The sequence below is a fragment of the Trichomonas vaginalis genome, chromosome V (assembly GCF_026262505.1).
Source record: "Trichomonas vaginalis G3 chromosome V, whole genome shotgun sequence".
Taxonomy (NCBI): domain Eukaryota; phylum Parabasalia; order Trichomonadida; family Trichomonadidae; genus Trichomonas; species Trichomonas vaginalis.
Window position 1 is genome coordinate 7,204,450 of NC_067207.1, and position 18,335 is coordinate 7,222,784.

Genomic DNA, 18,335 nt, shown 5'->3' on the forward strand with positions numbered 1-18,335 from the left:
TATGGTTGAATTCCGCTAAACATTATGCCGGAAATCATAAATTTTGTCCAGATCCTGAAAAATGCAAGATGATTAAACCATGGAAATATGCAAAAAATAAAACTGCTATAAAAACACTTAAAAAATTCCTCGAAGATACCGTAAAAATCTTTGATATGGTAAAAAAGATTCATTCAACTCAAGTAGTTGAATCGATAAACCATATCAAAGCAATGCTTGCTAATAAAAATATTAATTGGCATGGAAACAATAAGAATTACCGAAAAAGTGACAAAACATCAAAAACAGGGAGGGGGTCTCAATTTTTATTACTTATATTATTTTACAATATTTATATAAATACTCTTTATAATATATTTTACTATAAAATTATACCTCAAATTCAAATATTTAAAATATTATTTACATAATTATCTCAAAATTATATTTTTATATATTATTTTTCATATGTATAAATCATATAATCTATATCTATGCAAATCTCATCTAAATTTTTTTGAAACAAACCGCTACCATTTTATAATGGTCCATCTTAAATTCATCATAAATTCTGGTACATGTTAGTACCAGAGTCTTCAAATCTCAAACACTCTGGTACCAACATGTACCAGACGCGAGTTTCCAATGCCCTCGTACGATTTTCTATTAAGATCTTCTTGAATGAGAAGGTCTTCATAGAAACTCGTACGAGGGCTTCTCTTTTAAATACTCTGGTACCTGCTGGTATCGGAGTCGACTTTACAGCCCTTTCCCCAATTTTGAAGCTGGGGAAAGTTTTCAAGCAATGAAAGGGAAGCTCTCGCTATGAGGTGAAAATCTAGAATTTTTACCTCATAGCGAGTAATCCTTTGTTAATTGCTTGAAAACTTTCTTCAAATTATCAAAATTTCGAGGAAAGTTTCCTTGCTTCAAAGTAGAGATGGAGCCCTTTGAGCCACTGCATATAGGTCAGTGACTCAAAATACTCCATCTCTACTAGAAATCGCCAAAATTTGGGTCACAATCTTTGAAATGCGACGCAAGTTTTGGCAATTTCGCGAGGGACTTGCTCCATTTGGTGCATAGATTCACACTTTATGCACCAGATGGAACAATTCTTTCGCTGACAGCGGGAAACTTTGTCTGAATAGTTTAACATTCAGACAAAGTTTCCCGCTGTCAGAGAGGAATGGAAGGGTAAGAGGTATATATTCATAATGTATACCTCTTACTCTTCCATTCCCTCAAGAAAGTTCAAAAACTTGGGTGCAATCAGAACTGATTGCACCCAAGTTTTTGAACTTTATATAAGGAATTGTTGGCTATGATGTACTGATCATGAATCAGTACATCATAGCCAACAATTCCTTCGCAAACAGTGGGAAACTTTGTCTGAATAGTTTAACATTCAGACAAAGTTTCCCGCTGTCAGGGAGGGAATTAGAGGGTGGGAGATATATAGATAGACTATAAATCTCTCACCCTTTAATTCCCTCAAGAAAGTTCAAAAACTTGGGTGCAATCAGAACTGATTGCACCCAAGTTTTTGAATTTTGTATAAGGAATTGTTGGCTATGATGTACTGATCATGAATCAGTACATCATAGCCAACAATTCTACCTTTTAACCAAAGATAATTGATTCGTATGTAAAATATTAAGCTAAAATTTCTCTTTCTTTTAGTACACATTCTTCCATTTCGTGTACATGTATCATATATTAAGTACTAGTTATCTATTCTATATCCTTTATCCCAATTTAGATACTCAAAGATAATTCTTTTTCAGAAGAAAAAAAATATTTTCTATTAAACCGTTATTTTTTCAATGTGAGTTTTCAATTTTATTTTTCCTTTTTGCTGCTCAATGCAACATCCTCCACCCGATCCTCCATGCGAGGTTGATCAAGCCATAGGATATTTAGAATATTCTCGTTTTGTTATAGCTGCAGAGCTGCATGGTAACATAAGATTTGTCAAAGACCCACAAAAACTATCAATTGGAACAGGAGTATTAATCTACCACCGATGCGAATACGAAGGCTGCCCAGCAGGCTTTAAATTTATTAAAAATTTCGACAATTACATTTTTAAATCTGCAAACTTAACTCATATTCACTCAGGACCACCACCACAACATAAAAATACACCTACAAGTGGTACTTACCGTGCTTGGATTAAAAAATTTCTCATGAATCACGGAAGTCCACTTAATGCAACACAAGAAGTCAACAAAACGCTTGAAATACCTAAAGATCATACTTGTATTCACATGACTATGAAACAAACTGCAATCAATCAATTGAAATATTATTTACAACAAAAAGATCTTATGAGATCTTTACCAGACATATCTTTAAATCAATTTCAATCTTTACAAAACTATGTTAATCAATGGGAAGATCAACATGATGACCTTATTTATTTTGACATTCAAGGTGAAGATACTGATTTTCCAGACAAATTGGTTTTTATTTACTCTGATAATGATATGATCTCTCAAATTCATGAAAAACCACCAATTTATCACTTAGACTCTACGTTTAAATTAATTATTCATGGATTTCCTTTTTATGTATTAGCTACCAAATTTGCTAATACTCATTCTATCCCTTTGTGTTATTTTATAATATATCCAGATAATAGTGAAAATATTTCTTTTTGCTTAAGTAAATATTTTGAAACAACTCACACAGAACCTGAATTTATCATGTCTGACTGTGCACTAAACATTTTCAACGGGATTAGGAATTCATTTCCGGAGTGCAATATCTTTTGGTGCGCGCTACATGTAATACGCGCACTTAAAAAGAATCTCTCAAAGATAAATGATGAAGAGATTAGATCAGAAGTCGAAAAATTTATGAACATTTTATGTTATTATCGTGATTGCACAGAAGAAGATGCTGCAAAAATGTATAAAGAGCACATTATTGATAAAATTCAAGATCAATTGGAATTTAATCAATACTTTACACGTCAGTGGGACATTCATAAACAACAGTGGATAGCCGCTGCCAGACCAAATGAATTAACCGTTGTGAATAACGTTTCTGAATCTTTATTTAAAAAGATAAAATATCACGATTTTGGCTGCGTTAAAAATCAAAGAATTGATGTTTTTGTCAAAAATCTTTTAGAAGAAGTTGCACCCAATTACTTTTATCGTATTAAAAACGATTTACTTCAAACAGGTTTTATTCCTTCAATTAGAATTCGCGAGCCTCGATTGACAGATTATAAAACAAAATTGAAAAGAGAAGTTCAATCACGTTTATACCAAGTATTAAATTTTGTTCAGAATCAAGAAGCCAATTTGAATCCATTAAGATTTTTATTGGAAAATGCTGAAGAAAAACTTTCTCAAATAAATGAGAAGATACAAAATTCAATTACATATTTAAGATCGTTTGAAATTCCAAATGAATTGTTAGATACGTATATGTTAGAAATTAATGAATTTTGTTATAATTCTCCAGATTATATTTTAGAACATTTCGAAGAATTTTTGGAGGATTTCAAAGAAAAGAATAATTTAATAGACTAAAAAATTTATTATTTTTATTTATTGTGAATTTTAAATTGTCACTTTTTAAGTGTTACTCCCTATTGAAAGTGTCACTTTTTGGGTGTCACTTTTTCGGAAATTCTTATATACTCATTGGCATGCTTCTTGGCCAATTAGGATGGCAGTCACAATATTGCATTTCAATGAAAGTATGTTTGAAACGATTGTAGCAATAAGATACAGGTTAAATTCTTATATACGAAAAAAAGAGATCTGACATTGTGTCAGATCTCAGTAAAAGTGACATTTACATGTCAAAAAAATAGAATGAGTTTAAGTAATTAAAATTGAGGGTGAGAGTAGTATTGTATGAAATAATATCTCTCACCCTCCAATTCATCCTATGGCGCCGAAAAAATTTTGGTGAAATGCGACCACATTTCACCAAAATTTCTCGGCGCCATATAGAGAACTAGAGCCTGTGAGGTACTGATACTATCCATGTACCTCGCAGGCTCTAGTTCCAAGCCAAAATGGCTAAAAATTGCCCGCAATTGTTCACATTGCGGGCAATTTTTAGCCATTTTGGCTGGGAATTGGAGGGTGAGAGTAGTATTGTATGAAATAATATCTCTCACCCTCCAATTCATCCTATGGCGCCGAAAAAATTTTGGTGAAATGCGACCACATTTCACCAAAATTTCTCGGCACCATATAGAGAACTAGAGCCTGTGAGGTACTGATACTATCCATGTACCTCGCAGGCTCTAGTTCCAAGCCAAAATGGCTAAAAATTGCCCGCAATTGTTCACATTGCGGGCAATTTTTAGCCATTTTGGCTGGGAATTGGAGGGTGAGAGTATTGTATGAAATAATATCTCTCACCCTCCAATTCATCCTATGGCGCCGAAAAATTTTTGGTGAAATGCGACCACATTTCACCAAAATTTCTCGGCGCCATATAGAGAACTAGAGCCTGTGAGGTACTGATACTATCCATGTACCTCGCAGGCTCTAGTTCCAAGCCAAAATGGCTAAAAATTGCCCGCAATGTGAACAATTGCGGGCAATTTTTAGCCATTTTGGCTGGGAATTGGAGGGTGAGAGTAGTATTGTATGAAATAATATCTCTCACCCTCCAATTCATCCTATGGCGCCGAAAAATTTTTGGTGAAATGCGACCACATTTCACCAAAATTTCTCGGCACCATATAGAGAACTAGAGCCTGTGAGGTACTGATACTATCCATGTACCTCGCAGGCTCTAGTTCCAAGCCAAAATGGCTAAAAATTGCCCGCAATTGTTCACATTCCCATCTTTTGTTGGTAAGACGAAGAATATGAAATAAATTATGAAGAAGATAATGATGAATAAAATATCACTTTTTATATTTTTGACACGTAAAGTTGTCACTTTTCTGTCAAACTGTTTTTATCGTTTTCGTATATAACAAAATTTACCAACAATGCCCGAAATGATGAACAGATATTTCAGAATGTATGATACAACAAAAGATTTAATCAAAGCATTCAAAAATTCAAAGCAAGTTCAAAAAAAGTTTGCGGCATTAAGAGCTATTAAGAGAGGTCTTCAAGCTACCGATGATCGTATTACTCTTAAATCACATAAATAATTATTAAATTTATTTCACCCTCAAAACATCATAATCTTGCACCTTCTTTGAATAAACACTTTCACCTTCTATTTTTAATTAATGTTTTTTAATTGTCCAAAATTTTTAGATTATATAAGATATAATTTTTTATAAAAGTATTATTTTCTAAAAGATAAGTATATATTCTTAATCACAAAACCTAGCATTTTATCATATCTATATATCAGCTTCCTAAATATAATACTCATATAGTTAGTATGATTTTAATGTTTTTGAACATGAAACGAAAATATGATTACAATCATATAACATAATGGAGTTATTGATATAACTTATATGCATGATACATTAAGAAGTCTTCCAACAATATAGATATAGTTGTAGATTCCTATGATTCCTTTTATATTGTGAGATAATAACATTTTTATGCTGTCAGGAGCCTATGAGTGCCCATCCTTAATGAAAGCATCATTTGAAATCAAAATTTTTGCGATTTCTGCACAATCATTTGCTGCTGCATAATGGAGAGCTGTCTGGTTATTAATATCAATAGCATTAACCGGCCTATGATAAACTTGTGAAGAGCTGAACAAAAATTCACAGATATCAATATTATTAAAGTAAGATGCATAATGAAGAAGATTCTTACAATCAAAGTCAAGCATATTTAAATCAATGTTTTCAGCTTTGATTATATCAAGAGTTTGAGGGAATGCAGCGCACCATGGAATTATATTCTTTTTTGCTTGGTAAAGAAGAAATACAGCTTTTAAATTTTGGGAAGAAGTTATTGCATTTATATAGTTCTTTTCCAAAAAATCTTGATCAAAATTTATTAATTCCTTCTCAAAAATATATTCAAGGAATTTATTGTTATGTGACTTGATTGCATTTAAAAAGCAGTAACAATCCAGATTATGAATCTTTAAGCATTCATTGATAATGTCAATATTGCCACCAATTATAGAGTTATGTAAACATCTTAAGGTTACGACACATGGATAATTTGAAAGAAGGAAATAAAATATATTTACGGATCCATAGAAAGCACATGCTTCAAGTAAAGAGATTTTATGTCCTGAAGAAAGATCCAATACAGATTTAGGCAGTTTGTTTGTTAAAAGAAATCTTCTAAAATCATCAATTTGATCATTAAAAATTAAAGAACAAATTTCATTATCTAACTCAGGAATATCTTTTTTTTCGAAATGATAATGACCATTGTTGTTATTATAACTCAAGAATGATTCCAAACTTTCAGATTTAATTTTTAGGAATTGAAACGATATTGAATAAAGACTAGAAATCTGGTTGAGAATATCAATATAACTTTTTAATGAACGTGGGTTACTTTGCATAGCTATGAAAATGCATTTTATTATTTGTTGAGCTGGTCTTTTATACTTCGAAATTAATATACTCTTGATCAAGTTTAAAGTATCATCAATGGACTCGCTTGATTGCAGATGAAAAAGCTTCTCATAAGTTGTAATGAAGTCTTCATATTTTTCACACATTTGAAAGTATTTTTTGACTTCCTATTTTATATGGAAAAATTAATTTTGTTGGTCATTGTTTCATAAGAATGAAAATGTCCAATTATTCATGGCTAACCAATGATTATTTTTATAGATAATGAAGAATTTTTTTTAAATTTTATTATTTATGTTCTGTCATATGCATAATATAACATCCTATTGTTTTTTCAATCATGATTAGCATAAATATTGCATTCTTTCATATTTCTGCATTAAATTTGACATTTTCAAAAGATATAAATTACTAAATCCAAAATTAATCGTATTCTATTTCAATACAATTTTCCAGTTTTTAATTTATCATTGATTCCATGTGAATAAATTTTGGGATATCATTTTTTTTTCAGGTGGTATATTTTTTTTATTCAAGATAAATATATTAACCACAAACATAAATTCATATTAGTACATATTACAATAGGATATTTCCTCTGAGGCTATTTATATAACGAGATTGAAGCTCTTAAACTATAATCTATGGCACTTGCAAAATTGAGAAGGTTTGTATTTGTAGTTTTAATGGTGCACTTACGTCCATATGACTTTAATTCGAATTTTGACAACTGGAGTGAAGTGTCATTAAAAATCAACCTTAAACATCTGATTCGAAGGCCATGTCAAAAATGTTTAATGAGTAAAAAGATATTATTATATGTTTAGAATCCTTGATTAACCAATTACTTAATCAATCAAAAGAATAAAGTTAAAAATGCAATTATTGTTTAACGATGCGACATTCATTAAACAACAAATTTCTTCCTGAATTATCTATTGGATGAATTTCTGCTCCGTTTGAAATTAAAAGTGTTGCTAATTCTTTATCATCAGATTGGCATGCATAATGAAAAGCTGTATTTCCGTAAATATCTTGTGAGTTGATATTAACACCATGGGCAATAAATAGCTCTGCAATTTCAAAATACCTATTAATTGCAGCATAATGAAGCGCAGTGCGCCCACAATTGTCTTTCGCGCTAAGAACTGCTCCATGCTCTATAAGAAGTTCAGCAATATCTTTACAGTTATTATTTGCAGAATAGTGAAGTGGAGTTTTTCCATTTTTATCTTTTATTTTAACGTATGCGCCATGTTTGATAAGAAAATCTGCAATTTCAAATTTGTAATAGATGGCTGCAAAATGCAGTAATGTTCTATCTTCTAATGCGTATCTAAGATTTATTTCTGCACCATTGGAAATAAGAAATTCTGCCATTTCTTTAAAATCATTAAGTACTGCCAAATAAAGAGGGGTAAATCCATCTTTATCTCTTGCATTAACATTTGCACCATGGTAAATAAGGAATTGAGCAATTTCCAAAGAATTTTTTGAAACTGCTTCATGAAGGAAAGTTTTGCCATTTGAAACTTCAGCGTCTATATTTGCTCCAAGTGATATTAGAAATTCTGCCGTATCAAAAGAATACTTCAAAATCGCATAATGCAGAGCATTTTTATTAGTATCATCTCTGAGTGTAATATCGGCACCGCTTTTTATAAGTAATTCTGTAATTTCTTTATTATTAAGTTTAATGGCAAGCAGAAGAGCTGAACTTCCTAAAGCATTTCTTGCGTTGATATCGGAATTGGATATTAGAATTTCAACAAAATTTTTCATTTCTTTCAATACCGCAGAGTGTAACATAGTATTTCCATTTTTATCTTTTATATTAGGATTTGCTCCATATGAGAGATGAATAATCATTAATTCTATGTTTTCTCTGTCTAGTGCTTGGTGAAGTAATGTGTTTCCATATGTATCTTTTGAATTGATATCTCCGCCCCATGCTAATAAAAGTTCAGTCATTTCAGTATATTCATGTTCAATAACAAATCCAATGATTGTATTCCATTCAAATTCACTTAGTTCGGCTCCTGATGATAAAAGAAGTTTGGTGATTTCTATATCATTGTGTTTGATAGCTTTATAAAGTGTTGTGCTTCCTAATTTATCTTTAATATTAACATCTGCACCACATGATATAAGAAACTTGATCATACTGTAATCATTTTGTTCCAGAGCATAAAAAAGGCAAGTTTTCCCATCCAAATCTTTTTCATTAAGGGTGCACCCGTATGTACGTTTATTTGAGAGGAGGAGGATTACCCTCTCAATTTTGAGGGATTCGTTAGTTTATTTTCTCGATGAATATGCAATAAAATTTGATTTTTACCTTATCAATATACTTCATATAATATACACATGTTCATGTAAAAACCTTTTACCAAAATCCTCAGGAATTAAGGGATTTTTGAATTTTAAGAATTTTTGAGATTGGGACAAAGTTGCAATTCGGCACTTTTTGTAAAAAAAAGGGGGTCATACTCATAATGAATAGAGACTTATAGCCAAGTCTTGATATCATACAGGGAGAATATACATTGATAAGCAATTATATTTTATAGTAGTAGTATTCAGAAATTCTTACAATTTACAATACAATTTTCAAAAATGGATAAAGACTTATAGCCAAGTCTTGATATCATGCAGGGAGAATATACATAGATAAGCAATTATATTTTATAGTAGTAGTATTCAGAAATTCTTACAATTTACAATACAATTTTCAAAAATGGATAAAGACTAATAGCCAAGTCTTGATATCATGCAGGGAGACTCTCTACAAATACAAAAATTGATTATCATAAGGAAATACAAATTTATCAATTTTCATGTGAAAATTACATAAATTTGTTCTCCAATAAATAGCAATAATACTTTGAATGTTATATTAAGTAATATAGCTTCAGGTAAATAAGCTTACACTTCAAAAAATATACTGTTTATTCATTAATTTTAAAAAAAGTCCAAATTATCTAATCTTGCTTACTCTTCCTTTAAACTTCTTTGTGCCAAATTTAAGATTGCCTTCAAAGATGGAATAAGGACATTAGGTTCAATCCTTCGGCTTTCGACAATTTCCAAAATGTGTTGAATTAATTTCAAACATTCATCGTGTTTTGAAGCTCTTTGCTCAACAATCTGATTACCTGCCCTTGTAAGAATTCTTACTGCTCTATCTTCATTCAAAACATTAGCGACTTGAACCTTAATAATCGCATTTGGAATCACAACAGTGATGAGAGTTATGACGATATAAAAAAATATTTTATTATACTCATTCGAAATTAAAAATAATAAAATTTATATATATTAATTTCATTAAATCAAGGTTAAAAATCTCACCGGAAAAATAACCTCAGTGTGATAAATTTATCACCGGAAAAATTTACAATAAGGTTAATACCGAAAATATCGAAAAATCAACATTTAAGGTTAATTTAAGAGTATGCACTTTTGTCACCTACTCAAGAATTTTTTTCGAATTTTTTCGAAAAAAAATATTTTCAGAACAGCCTTAACGGCTAAGATTTAGGAACAATGTTAAGTATCAAAAAGAAAGGAGGTCTGATATAGACAACATATATCGTTGAAGGTTGAAAAAATCTCTAATATTTGAGCCCAAAATTTCAAATTTTAATTTTTTGGAGTGGGGGACAAACTCGCCCATTGTCACTTTTTCATTAACCTTAAACTTGTAATTTTCATTATTTTTAATTAACCTTATTTCTTTCCCAATTCCTGATTTATTTTATTCACTTACTATTAAAAGTCACATTTTAATAAAATATAATAATTTATTTATAGCATTTTTTACTATACTGTAATAAAAAATTAATTATAATAAATTAAATGTTTATTAAATCAAATGTTTTCTTTGCAATAATATTTTTGATGTTGAGTAAACAATGTTGGGATCAAGTGTATCATTTTTCAGACCTTTCTGAACAGCTTCAAGCATACTGATGCATTCGACTTTTTTAAATTGTGTCATTTCTTCGAAATCTCTTGTGACTTTTTTGATAACTTTAACACTTCTCTCTGAATCCAGACATTTAATTTGCAACTTAATCAGGAATGAAGGAACAACACTGGAATATAACTCGATGACAAGTTCATCGAGTCGAAGATTTGGTTGTACACCACTTGTATGTGCCGGATACCATTGTGTCAAATTTTTTCTGAAATTAACTTTAAAAGTACTAAGTAAGATCATGAGATATAGCAATATATGTTTAAACCAACTTATATTTTGGTTGTACACCACTTGTATGTGCCGGATACCATTGTGTCAAATTTTTTCTGAAATTAACTTTAAAAGTACTAAGTAAGATCATGAGATATAGCAATATATGTTTAAACCAACTTATATTTTGGTTGTACACCACTTGTATGTGCGGATACCATTGTGTCAAATTTTTTCTGAAATTAACTTTAAAAGTACTAAGTAAGATCATGAGATATAGCAATATATGTTTAAACCAACTTATATTTTGGTTGTACACCACTTGTATGTGCCGGATACCATTGTGTCAAATTTTTTCTGAAATTAACTTTAAAAGTACTAAGTAAGATCATTTATTTTTGCATAATATAATGCCAATATGGTTTCTTTTGATTTTATTTCATTTATAAGCAAATCAGATTTACCCAAAAACTCCACTCAGTTAGTATGACTATCTTGGGTACGGCGGCACTGCGTTCCACCTTACCCAATATAACCTTAAATATTTACAAAACCAGTAACGTATATTTTACAACACAAACGACAACACTAACTTAACATTAAATATTTACAAAGCCGCCAACCACTTCACCTCACTAACGTTTTCACAAACGACTTCACTAATGTAAAAAATAAACGTTCTCACTTACAAAAGTATTGCAACTCCTCCCATTGCTGTGCTTCACATAACAGCTCATAATCTTCTGACTCACTTTCTTCTTCATATAGGTCAAAGTCACTGTCAAAATAAATGTTAGTAAGTTTTGACAAAGCTAATGAAACACGCTTACCGTTTGTATCGTATGCTTTATAAACTTTCCATTATGTTTGTGTCATAAACGCTCAAACTAACTTTACCCTTTCTCCCTCGTATCTGATAGAATGTATTTTCACGAGGAACGAAGAACAAATTCTTGAACTCATGACCGTTGTAGTTTGTTATCTCAATAGTTTTCGTCATTTACATCCAAATAAAATAAAAAATAAAATAAAAAAATAAACTTAAAAATTAATGATATCACCACCCTCACACGTATGAAAACATAGCACAAAAATAAATTTAGGTGAAGCGGTGAGATCTCACCTCTTTTTTCACCTGTTTTTTCACCCTCCTCACCTGTTGAATTCATTGCTTTATAACTCTCTTCCTTGGTTTCTTTTTAGTTGCTTTCTTCACGTCTGTCTCCAACTTGACTGTCTTTCTTCTTCGGCCGTAATGATACCAGTTACTTCCACCAGTCAATGGGTTAAATGGTCTTTCGTAAGGGTTTCCATACATTCCATAGGGACCATACGGAAGAACTACTGGTGGAGGAAGAGTTCCATCGACTCTATTTAAATGCATTGTTTCACCTTTCATCTGGTCATTAAAGTCTTTTGCGTGTTTTGCAAACTCATCGTCCTTTCCTAAAGCATTTTCTGACTCAGTCGCAACCAAATTGGATGCTTTATTTATGAGCCCTATTTTATTTAATCTTAACTTCTTTGCAACCCAGCCTCCAATCTTCCCTTTATTTGCATCTAATGTCTTCGAAACCCTTCCTCCACTCATTTTATTTACTGCGTCATAAGCTCCAAGTGCTTTTGCTCCAAATGCTAATGCTTTTGTTCCCATTGCGCCTAAAGCTGCCCAAGCTACCATTTACACCATATTAAAATCATCTCTCTTCAATATTATCTCATAAAAGTTCTCGTTACTGGAGAAAGTCAATGAAACATAAGCGTTCTCACGGCTTCGCCCTCACCGCTTTGCGGTCTATCTAACTTATTTCTTATATCATCTATACGCTTCAAAATGTCTGAACAATTGCTAACATCTTCTACAACAGTTATTTCATCATGAATGACCTTCAAGAACAAGCTCATTTAATATGCTATTAAAATCATCTCAATAATGAGTCCATCCTTTCCATCTTTAGGTAGCACAACATCTTTCATTGAAGAAGGTTCGACAAGTCTTATGTTAAACTTACTGACAAAGTTTGTTATACTATAATGCTTCGGTGGCGAATACATGTAGTTTGAAAGACATAATATAGATTCTTCAGCAAATTCACTTATACTGGATTTTATAACAATGTTCTCACGAGACCAAATACCACCAATTGACAATCTTGTAAGCAATCCTGCTGAACCTTCAACTGTAAACGTCGATGGTAACATTCCACGAAGGTCATCTATTGACATCGTTGAGTCACTGAATTTAAATATTTTCTTAAAGCAATCGTCATTATCTAACCATGCAATAGCTTTGAAGTTTTCATTCGAATATACATCTGCTTCATTAAATGTAAAACCTGACTTCTTTGCAGAGATGACTTTAAAATCTATTGAGTTTGTTTCAAAATTATATGCTATGGTAACTTCTGAAGGTAATGGATGTCCTTCCGCAGTCAGTTGTTCTCTCACTACCGTTTGAAGCTTTGTGTTAAAAACTTTCATGTCATCTCCTGTGTCTAGGTTCACATACACAGCAACAGGAAAACTATCTTGCTTCTTTGTTTCATCATTATATCTCAAAACATTAAAGTTCTTCAATAATATTGTTCTTCCTGCTGGAATACTTCGAACCTGTCTGATTTCAATAGCTTTCTCACCTCCTACATACTCTACCCAGTGCCTTGGATATTCATAAGTATACTGACTTTCTTGAATTTTGGTTGGTTTCATCATAACGTGTTCATAGTATATCTTTATACTCTTGTCAGTTAGACTCGGTGCTATGTTCTGAATATTTCTGACTTGCATTTTTAATGGAGATAAAATGAAGCATTTAATACATGACGTAGATGAAGACATGAATGAAACTACAGACAAACTTAACTCTTCTCTCATTCTTCCTTTCAGTAAGGACTATGAGTTCTGTTCAAATGGCGTTTATTTCTATTGTGGAAAGATGGGTTCAGGTAAGACATTTAATTTAATTCGTCATATACTCATAACAGAGCGTTTAGGAAACGACTCTTACTATGACCAAATCATTATATCAGCAACTTCAGACTCTATGGATTCAACAGCGAAAACATTTATGTCAAAAGTTCAAGCCTCTGTCGTTAAAGTTCCAGACAGTGAACTCATTGAATTTCTTCAACGTTACATTCGACGTAAGAGGAAATATTATGCCATCGTTGAATTTATACAGTCAGGAATGCAAAAGACTTCTGAGGAGATGGAAAGAATTATTGACAAACACCACTTACGTCAGTACTCAGGAGTTTACGATATGAAACGACTGACAAACTACATTCTATCAAAACTTTCAAAATACCCCTTCAAAAAATATCCTTCAAACACTCTGCTCGTTTGCGACGACTTCGCCGGAAAAGGTTTAGTGTCAAAACCAGACTCACCATTAGCTAATATCATTACTAAAGTCAGACATTACCATTTAACTGTAGCAATACTTATGCAAACATGGAGGTTTTTAGCTTTAAACATAAAACGTCTCATAACTGACTTCGTTATCTTTCAAGGTTTCTCACGTTATGATATTGAACTCATTTGGAAACAGTCAGGTATAACATTACCTTTTGAAGAAATTTGGGAAGCATATAAGTCTCTCATCTCTCCTCGTTCATACCTTGAGATTCATATCATGACTAATACCATTAAAGTCAAAAATATTCCATGGGAACGACCAACATTGTTTTAAAGTTTAACCTTCAATTGACTGATGGTAAACAAATTCCATGCATCTCTGTCGCCATTTCTGTTAATATTTTTGCTGTCATTCATATCATCCACTTCTCCATCCGTTAGCTTTTGAGGATATGTGTTAGAATAGCTGTTCTTAAATGAAGGCTTCTCTCCCTTGAGAGCATAAACTCTATAACTTTCTGCATACTTTATGTTTGAACCTCCTGAGCCATCATTGACATAAATTTTTATAGGCTTCCACCCTTTGTTCATGTTCCTGCTTCTTCCCTTAGCTCTTTTGTTCAGTAGTTCTACATCTTTATACACAGCACCTGTCTCAGTGAATTCAACAATATTTTCATTCGTTAGCTTTACATTCAAACCCTTGTCGAGTATATTGTTCATTTCATACATATAAAAGGTTTTTATTCTATATGAAATGAGAAGCAAATCCATCTTAGCTGGTGCCGTTAATGTTCCAATTGAACCAACATCAAATGTTGACTCACGAACGACAAACAATATTGTCATAAAGAACTATAGTTCAGAGTGTTTGAAAGAACCAGAACCAGAGCTGAAATCCGTGAATTTAAACTCAGCTTCAAACGCTAACGCTACATCAGATGTTAAGTTAGAGTATCCACCACTGGACCAAATTCTTTCAAGAGAAGCCAACGACAACCCTTACAAATGTTCAAACAAATCCTTCAGATAACGTAGACCATTACCTTCTTCAGTTATACCAAACAATTTTACTCAAAGACGATAAGAAGCTTTTGACAAATCTTATAAGCAAGAACCAAATAATTCTAACAAAGGAGGACCTTGAAAATGTTATATCACGAATAACAGGGAAACAATGTGTCATTGACTATCTCGACCCTGAAATCGAATGCTGTGGTCAAACGCCACCATTCATGAAAATAGGTAACATCCGCATCATTGAAACACCAGGAACTACAGGAGTTGAGTTTAAGTATAAATATTCGAACGAGTATACAAAACTTTCAACTATAAACTTTGCTTGAAATATGTTTTAGTAAATTAAAGCAATTTGTAATATCTATCCAAAACTTCTTCAACAGTATCGAACTCATCTTCATAATGCAAACCTAATCTTATTGACTTGGTGCAGTTTTCACTAACACAATATAGCGCTTTGCGCTCGGCGCCTTTGACGCCTTTTTCTGTTCTCTTGACTGACATAACTAACTCATTTGTTTCATCAAACAGCAACAACCAAAGTTCATGACCTAATACATAACATTCATACTTTATATTTTTAGCTCTGAGTTCTCTTGTAAGCTGTTGCATTTAATATTTTCTAAAAAGTCAACTTCAACAGTCATTCGCACTGGTGCCTTCAGTTCTACAGGCTCTCCTTGAAAGTCAACAAGTCTGAATTGCATGTCTTTCAAATTATGAGGACTAATGCGAACCCATTTACCTAAATGAGTTGCTATGACAGGAACGTTTGGAATGAACATTGAATTGACTGCATAACAGAAAGATTTATATTCTACTGAACCTTTACTATTAACTCCTGAAATGCCTGTGACATTAGCTATTTTAGACTCAATGTATAAACAATTACCATAACATACGTATGGAACAGATTTCATCTCAATCGTTTTGTCAACACTTTTCAAAGGAAATGTCATATGGTATGCTCCCAAAAGAAGTTGAACTCTATGACTCATTCGTGTTATCTTGAACTCTTTCTTGCTACTGAACTTCAATGTTCCCTCAGAAGAGAGTTCAATGTTCCCTCTTCGACATCTCTAGTTTCTTCATTTATGAGAGTATCTATGACTCCAGCAATTTTATCTATTCTATACTCTGCTCTGTTAGGAAATGTTATAAAACTTCTTTTGTCATCTATTTCAAACTCCATGAAATCTGTTTCATCTGTTATGACAAAAGTTGCGATAGTATTGAAGTCAACAACTCTGAAAGCAAGTGCTTCATTCTGAGACCTAAGTTTGTTTGAAGCTTTACTGTTCCATATTCGTTTGGGTCTGTACTTTGCAAATAGAACAACATTTTATTCTCATTAAAATATGACTATTGCTGCATATGCGTATGAAACAAATGAAGCAAGAAGAGCACATGAACTAGTAAACGAAAACTCAACTTTAACCATTGAAGGCAATGATTTAGTCATTGACGATGGAAAAACTAAAAAAGTCATTGATTTCGATACTTTTAACACTTATGACCCATTCATTACAACAAGCAAGGTTCCTATCATAAATGATGGAACGGTGCAATATATAAATTCTACAGTAGATGCCTCATTAGTGAAAGTATTAAATGTTCTCATTGAATTGTTAAAGAGCTTTCGATTTGACGACAACATTAAATGCCTAAAGAATTTAGTCATGAATGAGAAACAAATTCTTGGCGTTGCTGGTAGCAGTAATGATGTACACCTTATGACATTAGAATATTATAACGAACATAAAGATGAACTGAAAGGAGAGAAGGGTGACACCGGACCTCAAGGACCACAAGGAATACAAGGAATACAAGGAATACAAGGACCTCAAGGCGAAAACGGTTTGGATGGAAAGGATGGAAAGGATGGAAAAACTGCTAAATCATGGATATGGGACCTTATAAATACTGGTTTAACAGCTGCTTCATATGGAGTTCTTCAATACCAAATCGGAAAGATATGGGCGGTACTTGGTGAAGAAGTTTTAAATGACGTTAAAAATGCTTTGAACTTCATTTCAAATGGTTCGGATACTATTAAAACTTTATCTGGTTGGATGCAAGAAACAAGGAGTCAAATAGATACTGTAAGACGTATAGCAAACAATGCACGTACGGGATTGGATACTTTACGACAAGCACAAAATACACTAAAGGAAGCAAATGATATTCTTGGCTCAGTATCAGACATGCATGAAGATTGGCTTAAAGGTATTGACAAATCTTTAAAAAATCACAGTCAGTCTATTGCTGACTACAAGAAAAGTATAGATTTTTTACATAGTGCTATGGACGTACATGATGGAAGCATAAGGAACTTACTTAATGCTAACAATAACTTACCAGGAACTATTAAAGCATTTATAAAGTCCTTTGTAAAACCCGGTGCTCTAACATTTAGGTCTTTGAGAGCAAGAGCATTGAAGTCAAGAGATGCAGAAACTCCAACAGAACCTACAGAAGGAACTGAAACAACAGAAACTCCAGAAGAACCACCAAAACCAACAGCTAATGAAATATTGTTCGAATATTTTCCAAGGTACTCTGTTCTCATTGCATACATTCAAGAAATACTTAAGAAAGCAGACTTGACTTTAGGAGATGATGAAAGTTCTGTATATCTTTCGTTCCAGTTTCAAATAGCAGAACTTTTGAGACAGATATGTTTAATGTATGACAACATATCTGATTTCACAAGATATGATGACGACCATGACCCCGAACACGGTGAAGAAGAAGTTTTACAAACATCCATTAAGACAGGAAAGGTTTTAACACAAAGTCTCATTATTGACACCAAAGATGGCGAAGTGGACGTTCTTCAAGAGCTGAAGAAAAATACTTCTTCGGGAGGTGGTGGTAGGCATGAACTTGAAATAAATGAGATAGAAGAGAAATTAGCCGAAAAAGCAGATAAAGAACATAAACACAATATCTCCGATATAAATGAACTTCAAGCTACATTAAATAGTAAAGCGGACAAAAATGAACTTGACGCAATGAACAAAGTTTTGAAATCTCATAAACACAACATCTCCGATATAAATGAACTTCAAGCTACATTAAATAGTAAAGCGGACAAGAACCATGTTCATTATATAACTTCAGACGAACAGATTATAACGGACTACCATGGATATTTAACACGAAGTGATGAAGCGAAGACAAAAAATGTTAATGAAAGAAGATATAAATACATTCGTGCTAAAGGTTATGACATAAGCTGTACTGTACAGTATGATGTAGCTAAAGCACCAGAAGCATTTGGTTATACCGGTG

General features: G+C 32.3%; 9 protein-coding genes and 2 pseudogenes across 11 annotated transcripts, besides 15 other annotated features; 5 read left to right on the plus strand and 6 right to left on the minus strand.

Annotated features, from left to right (window-relative positions):
- The first annotated feature begins 243 nt into the window (after positions 1-243).
- Positions 244-271: a terminal%2Cinverted (terminal inverted repeat of MuDR-2_TvMULE3 transposon ID:TVAGG3_0293240).
- Positions 244-3,637: a mobile genetic element.
- Positions 542-768, minus strand: TVAGG3_0293250 (annotated as a pseudogene). Its single transcript has one exon. A coding segment is annotated over exon 1 (227 nt).
- TVAGG3_0293260 (uncharacterized protein) lies at positions 1,845-2,276 on the plus strand (the record flags this gene model as incomplete). The annotated part of the gene is made up of 1 exon (XM_051229172.1): positions 1,845-2,276. A coding segment is annotated over one exon (432 nt), but the record flags the coding sequence as incomplete, so codon positions are not given.
- Positions 2,841-3,524, plus strand: TVAGG3_0293270 (zinc ion binding protein family; the record flags this gene model as incomplete). Its single annotated transcript, XM_001583784.2, has 1 exon — positions 2,841-3,524. One exon carries the CDS (start codon positions 2,841-2,843, stop codon positions 3,522-3,524), a length of 684 nt encoding a protein of 227 aa, XP_001583834.2.
- Positions 3,608-3,637: a terminal%2Cinverted (terminal inverted repeat of MuDR-2_TvMULE3 transposon ID:TVAGG3_0293240).
- A 263-nt stretch (positions 3,638-3,900) lies between these two features.
- Positions 3,901-4,009: a mobile genetic element.
- A 141-nt stretch (positions 4,010-4,150) lies between these two features.
- Positions 4,151-4,259: a mobile genetic element.
- Positions 4,260-4,401: 142 nt separating this feature from the next.
- Positions 4,402-4,506: a mobile genetic element.
- A 145-nt stretch (positions 4,507-4,651) lies between these two features.
- Positions 4,652-4,756: a mobile genetic element.
- Positions 4,757-4,876: 120 nt separating this feature from the next.
- Positions 4,877-4,938: a mobile genetic element.
- A 603-nt stretch (positions 4,939-5,541) lies between these two features.
- On the minus strand, positions 5,542-6,618 carry TVAGG3_0293330 (spectrin binding; the record flags this gene model as incomplete). The annotated part of the gene is made up of 1 exon (XM_001583783.1): positions 5,542-6,618. The coding sequence occupies one exon, from the start codon at positions 6,616-6,618 to the stop codon at positions 5,542-5,544; it is 1,077 nt and encodes a 358-aa protein (XP_001583833.1).
- Positions 6,619-7,162: 544 nt separating this feature from the next.
- Positions 7,163-7,259: a mobile genetic element.
- A 95-nt stretch (positions 7,260-7,354) lies between these two features.
- TVAGG3_0293350 (POTE ankyrin domain family) lies at positions 7,355-8,635 on the minus strand (the record flags this gene model as incomplete). Its single annotated transcript, XM_001583782.1, has 1 exon — positions 7,355-8,635. One exon carries the CDS (start codon positions 8,633-8,635, stop codon positions 7,355-7,357), a length of 1,281 nt encoding a protein of 426 aa, XP_001583832.1.
- A 272-nt stretch (positions 8,636-8,907) lies between these two features.
- Positions 8,908-9,733: a mobile genetic element.
- Positions 9,734-9,736: 3 nt separating this feature from the next.
- Positions 9,737-9,947: a mobile genetic element.
- Positions 9,948-10,125: 178 nt separating this feature from the next.
- Positions 10,126-10,163: a terminal%2Cinverted (terminal inverted repeat of MuDR-5_TvMULE4 transposon ID:TVAGG3_0293380).
- Positions 10,126-11,143: a mobile genetic element.
- Positions 11,144-11,829: a terminal%2Cinverted (terminal inverted repeat of Maverick-1B transposon ID:TVAGG3_0293390).
- Positions 11,144-18,335: part of a mobile genetic element that runs on past the window's edge.
- TVAGG3_0293400 (protein of unknown function, DUF4107 family) lies at positions 11,830-12,255 on the minus strand (the record flags this gene model as incomplete). The annotated part of the gene is made up of 1 exon (XM_001296328.2): positions 11,830-12,255. The coding sequence occupies one exon, from the start codon at positions 12,253-12,255 to the stop codon at positions 11,830-11,832; it is 426 nt and encodes a 141-aa protein (XP_001296329.2).
- On the minus strand, positions 12,570-13,265 carry TVAGG3_0293410 (uncharacterized protein; the record flags this gene model as incomplete). The annotated part of the gene is made up of 1 exon (XM_001296329.2): positions 12,570-13,265. A coding segment is annotated over one exon (696 nt), but the record flags the coding sequence as incomplete, so codon positions are not given.
- Positions 13,501-14,288, plus strand: TVAGG3_0293420 (protein of unknown function, DUF4106 family; the record flags this gene model as incomplete). The annotated part of the gene is made up of 1 exon (XM_051229173.1): positions 13,501-14,288. A coding segment is annotated over one exon (788 nt), but the record flags the coding sequence as incomplete, so codon positions are not given.
- TVAGG3_0293430 (uncharacterized protein) lies at positions 14,352-14,753 on the minus strand (the record flags this gene model as incomplete). The annotated part of the gene is made up of 1 exon (XM_051229174.1): positions 14,352-14,753. One exon carries the CDS (start codon positions 14,751-14,753, stop codon positions 14,352-14,354), a length of 402 nt encoding a protein of 133 aa, XP_051098904.1.
- Positions 14,779-15,309, plus strand: TVAGG3_0293440 (annotated as a pseudogene). The gene has a single exon. A coding segment is annotated over exon 1 (531 nt).
- TVAGG3_0293450 (organellar and viral DNA polymerase type B) lies at positions 17,345-18,332 on the plus strand (the record flags this gene model as incomplete). Its single annotated transcript, XM_051229175.1, has 1 exon — positions 17,345-18,332. A coding segment is annotated over one exon (988 nt), but the record flags the coding sequence as incomplete, so codon positions are not given.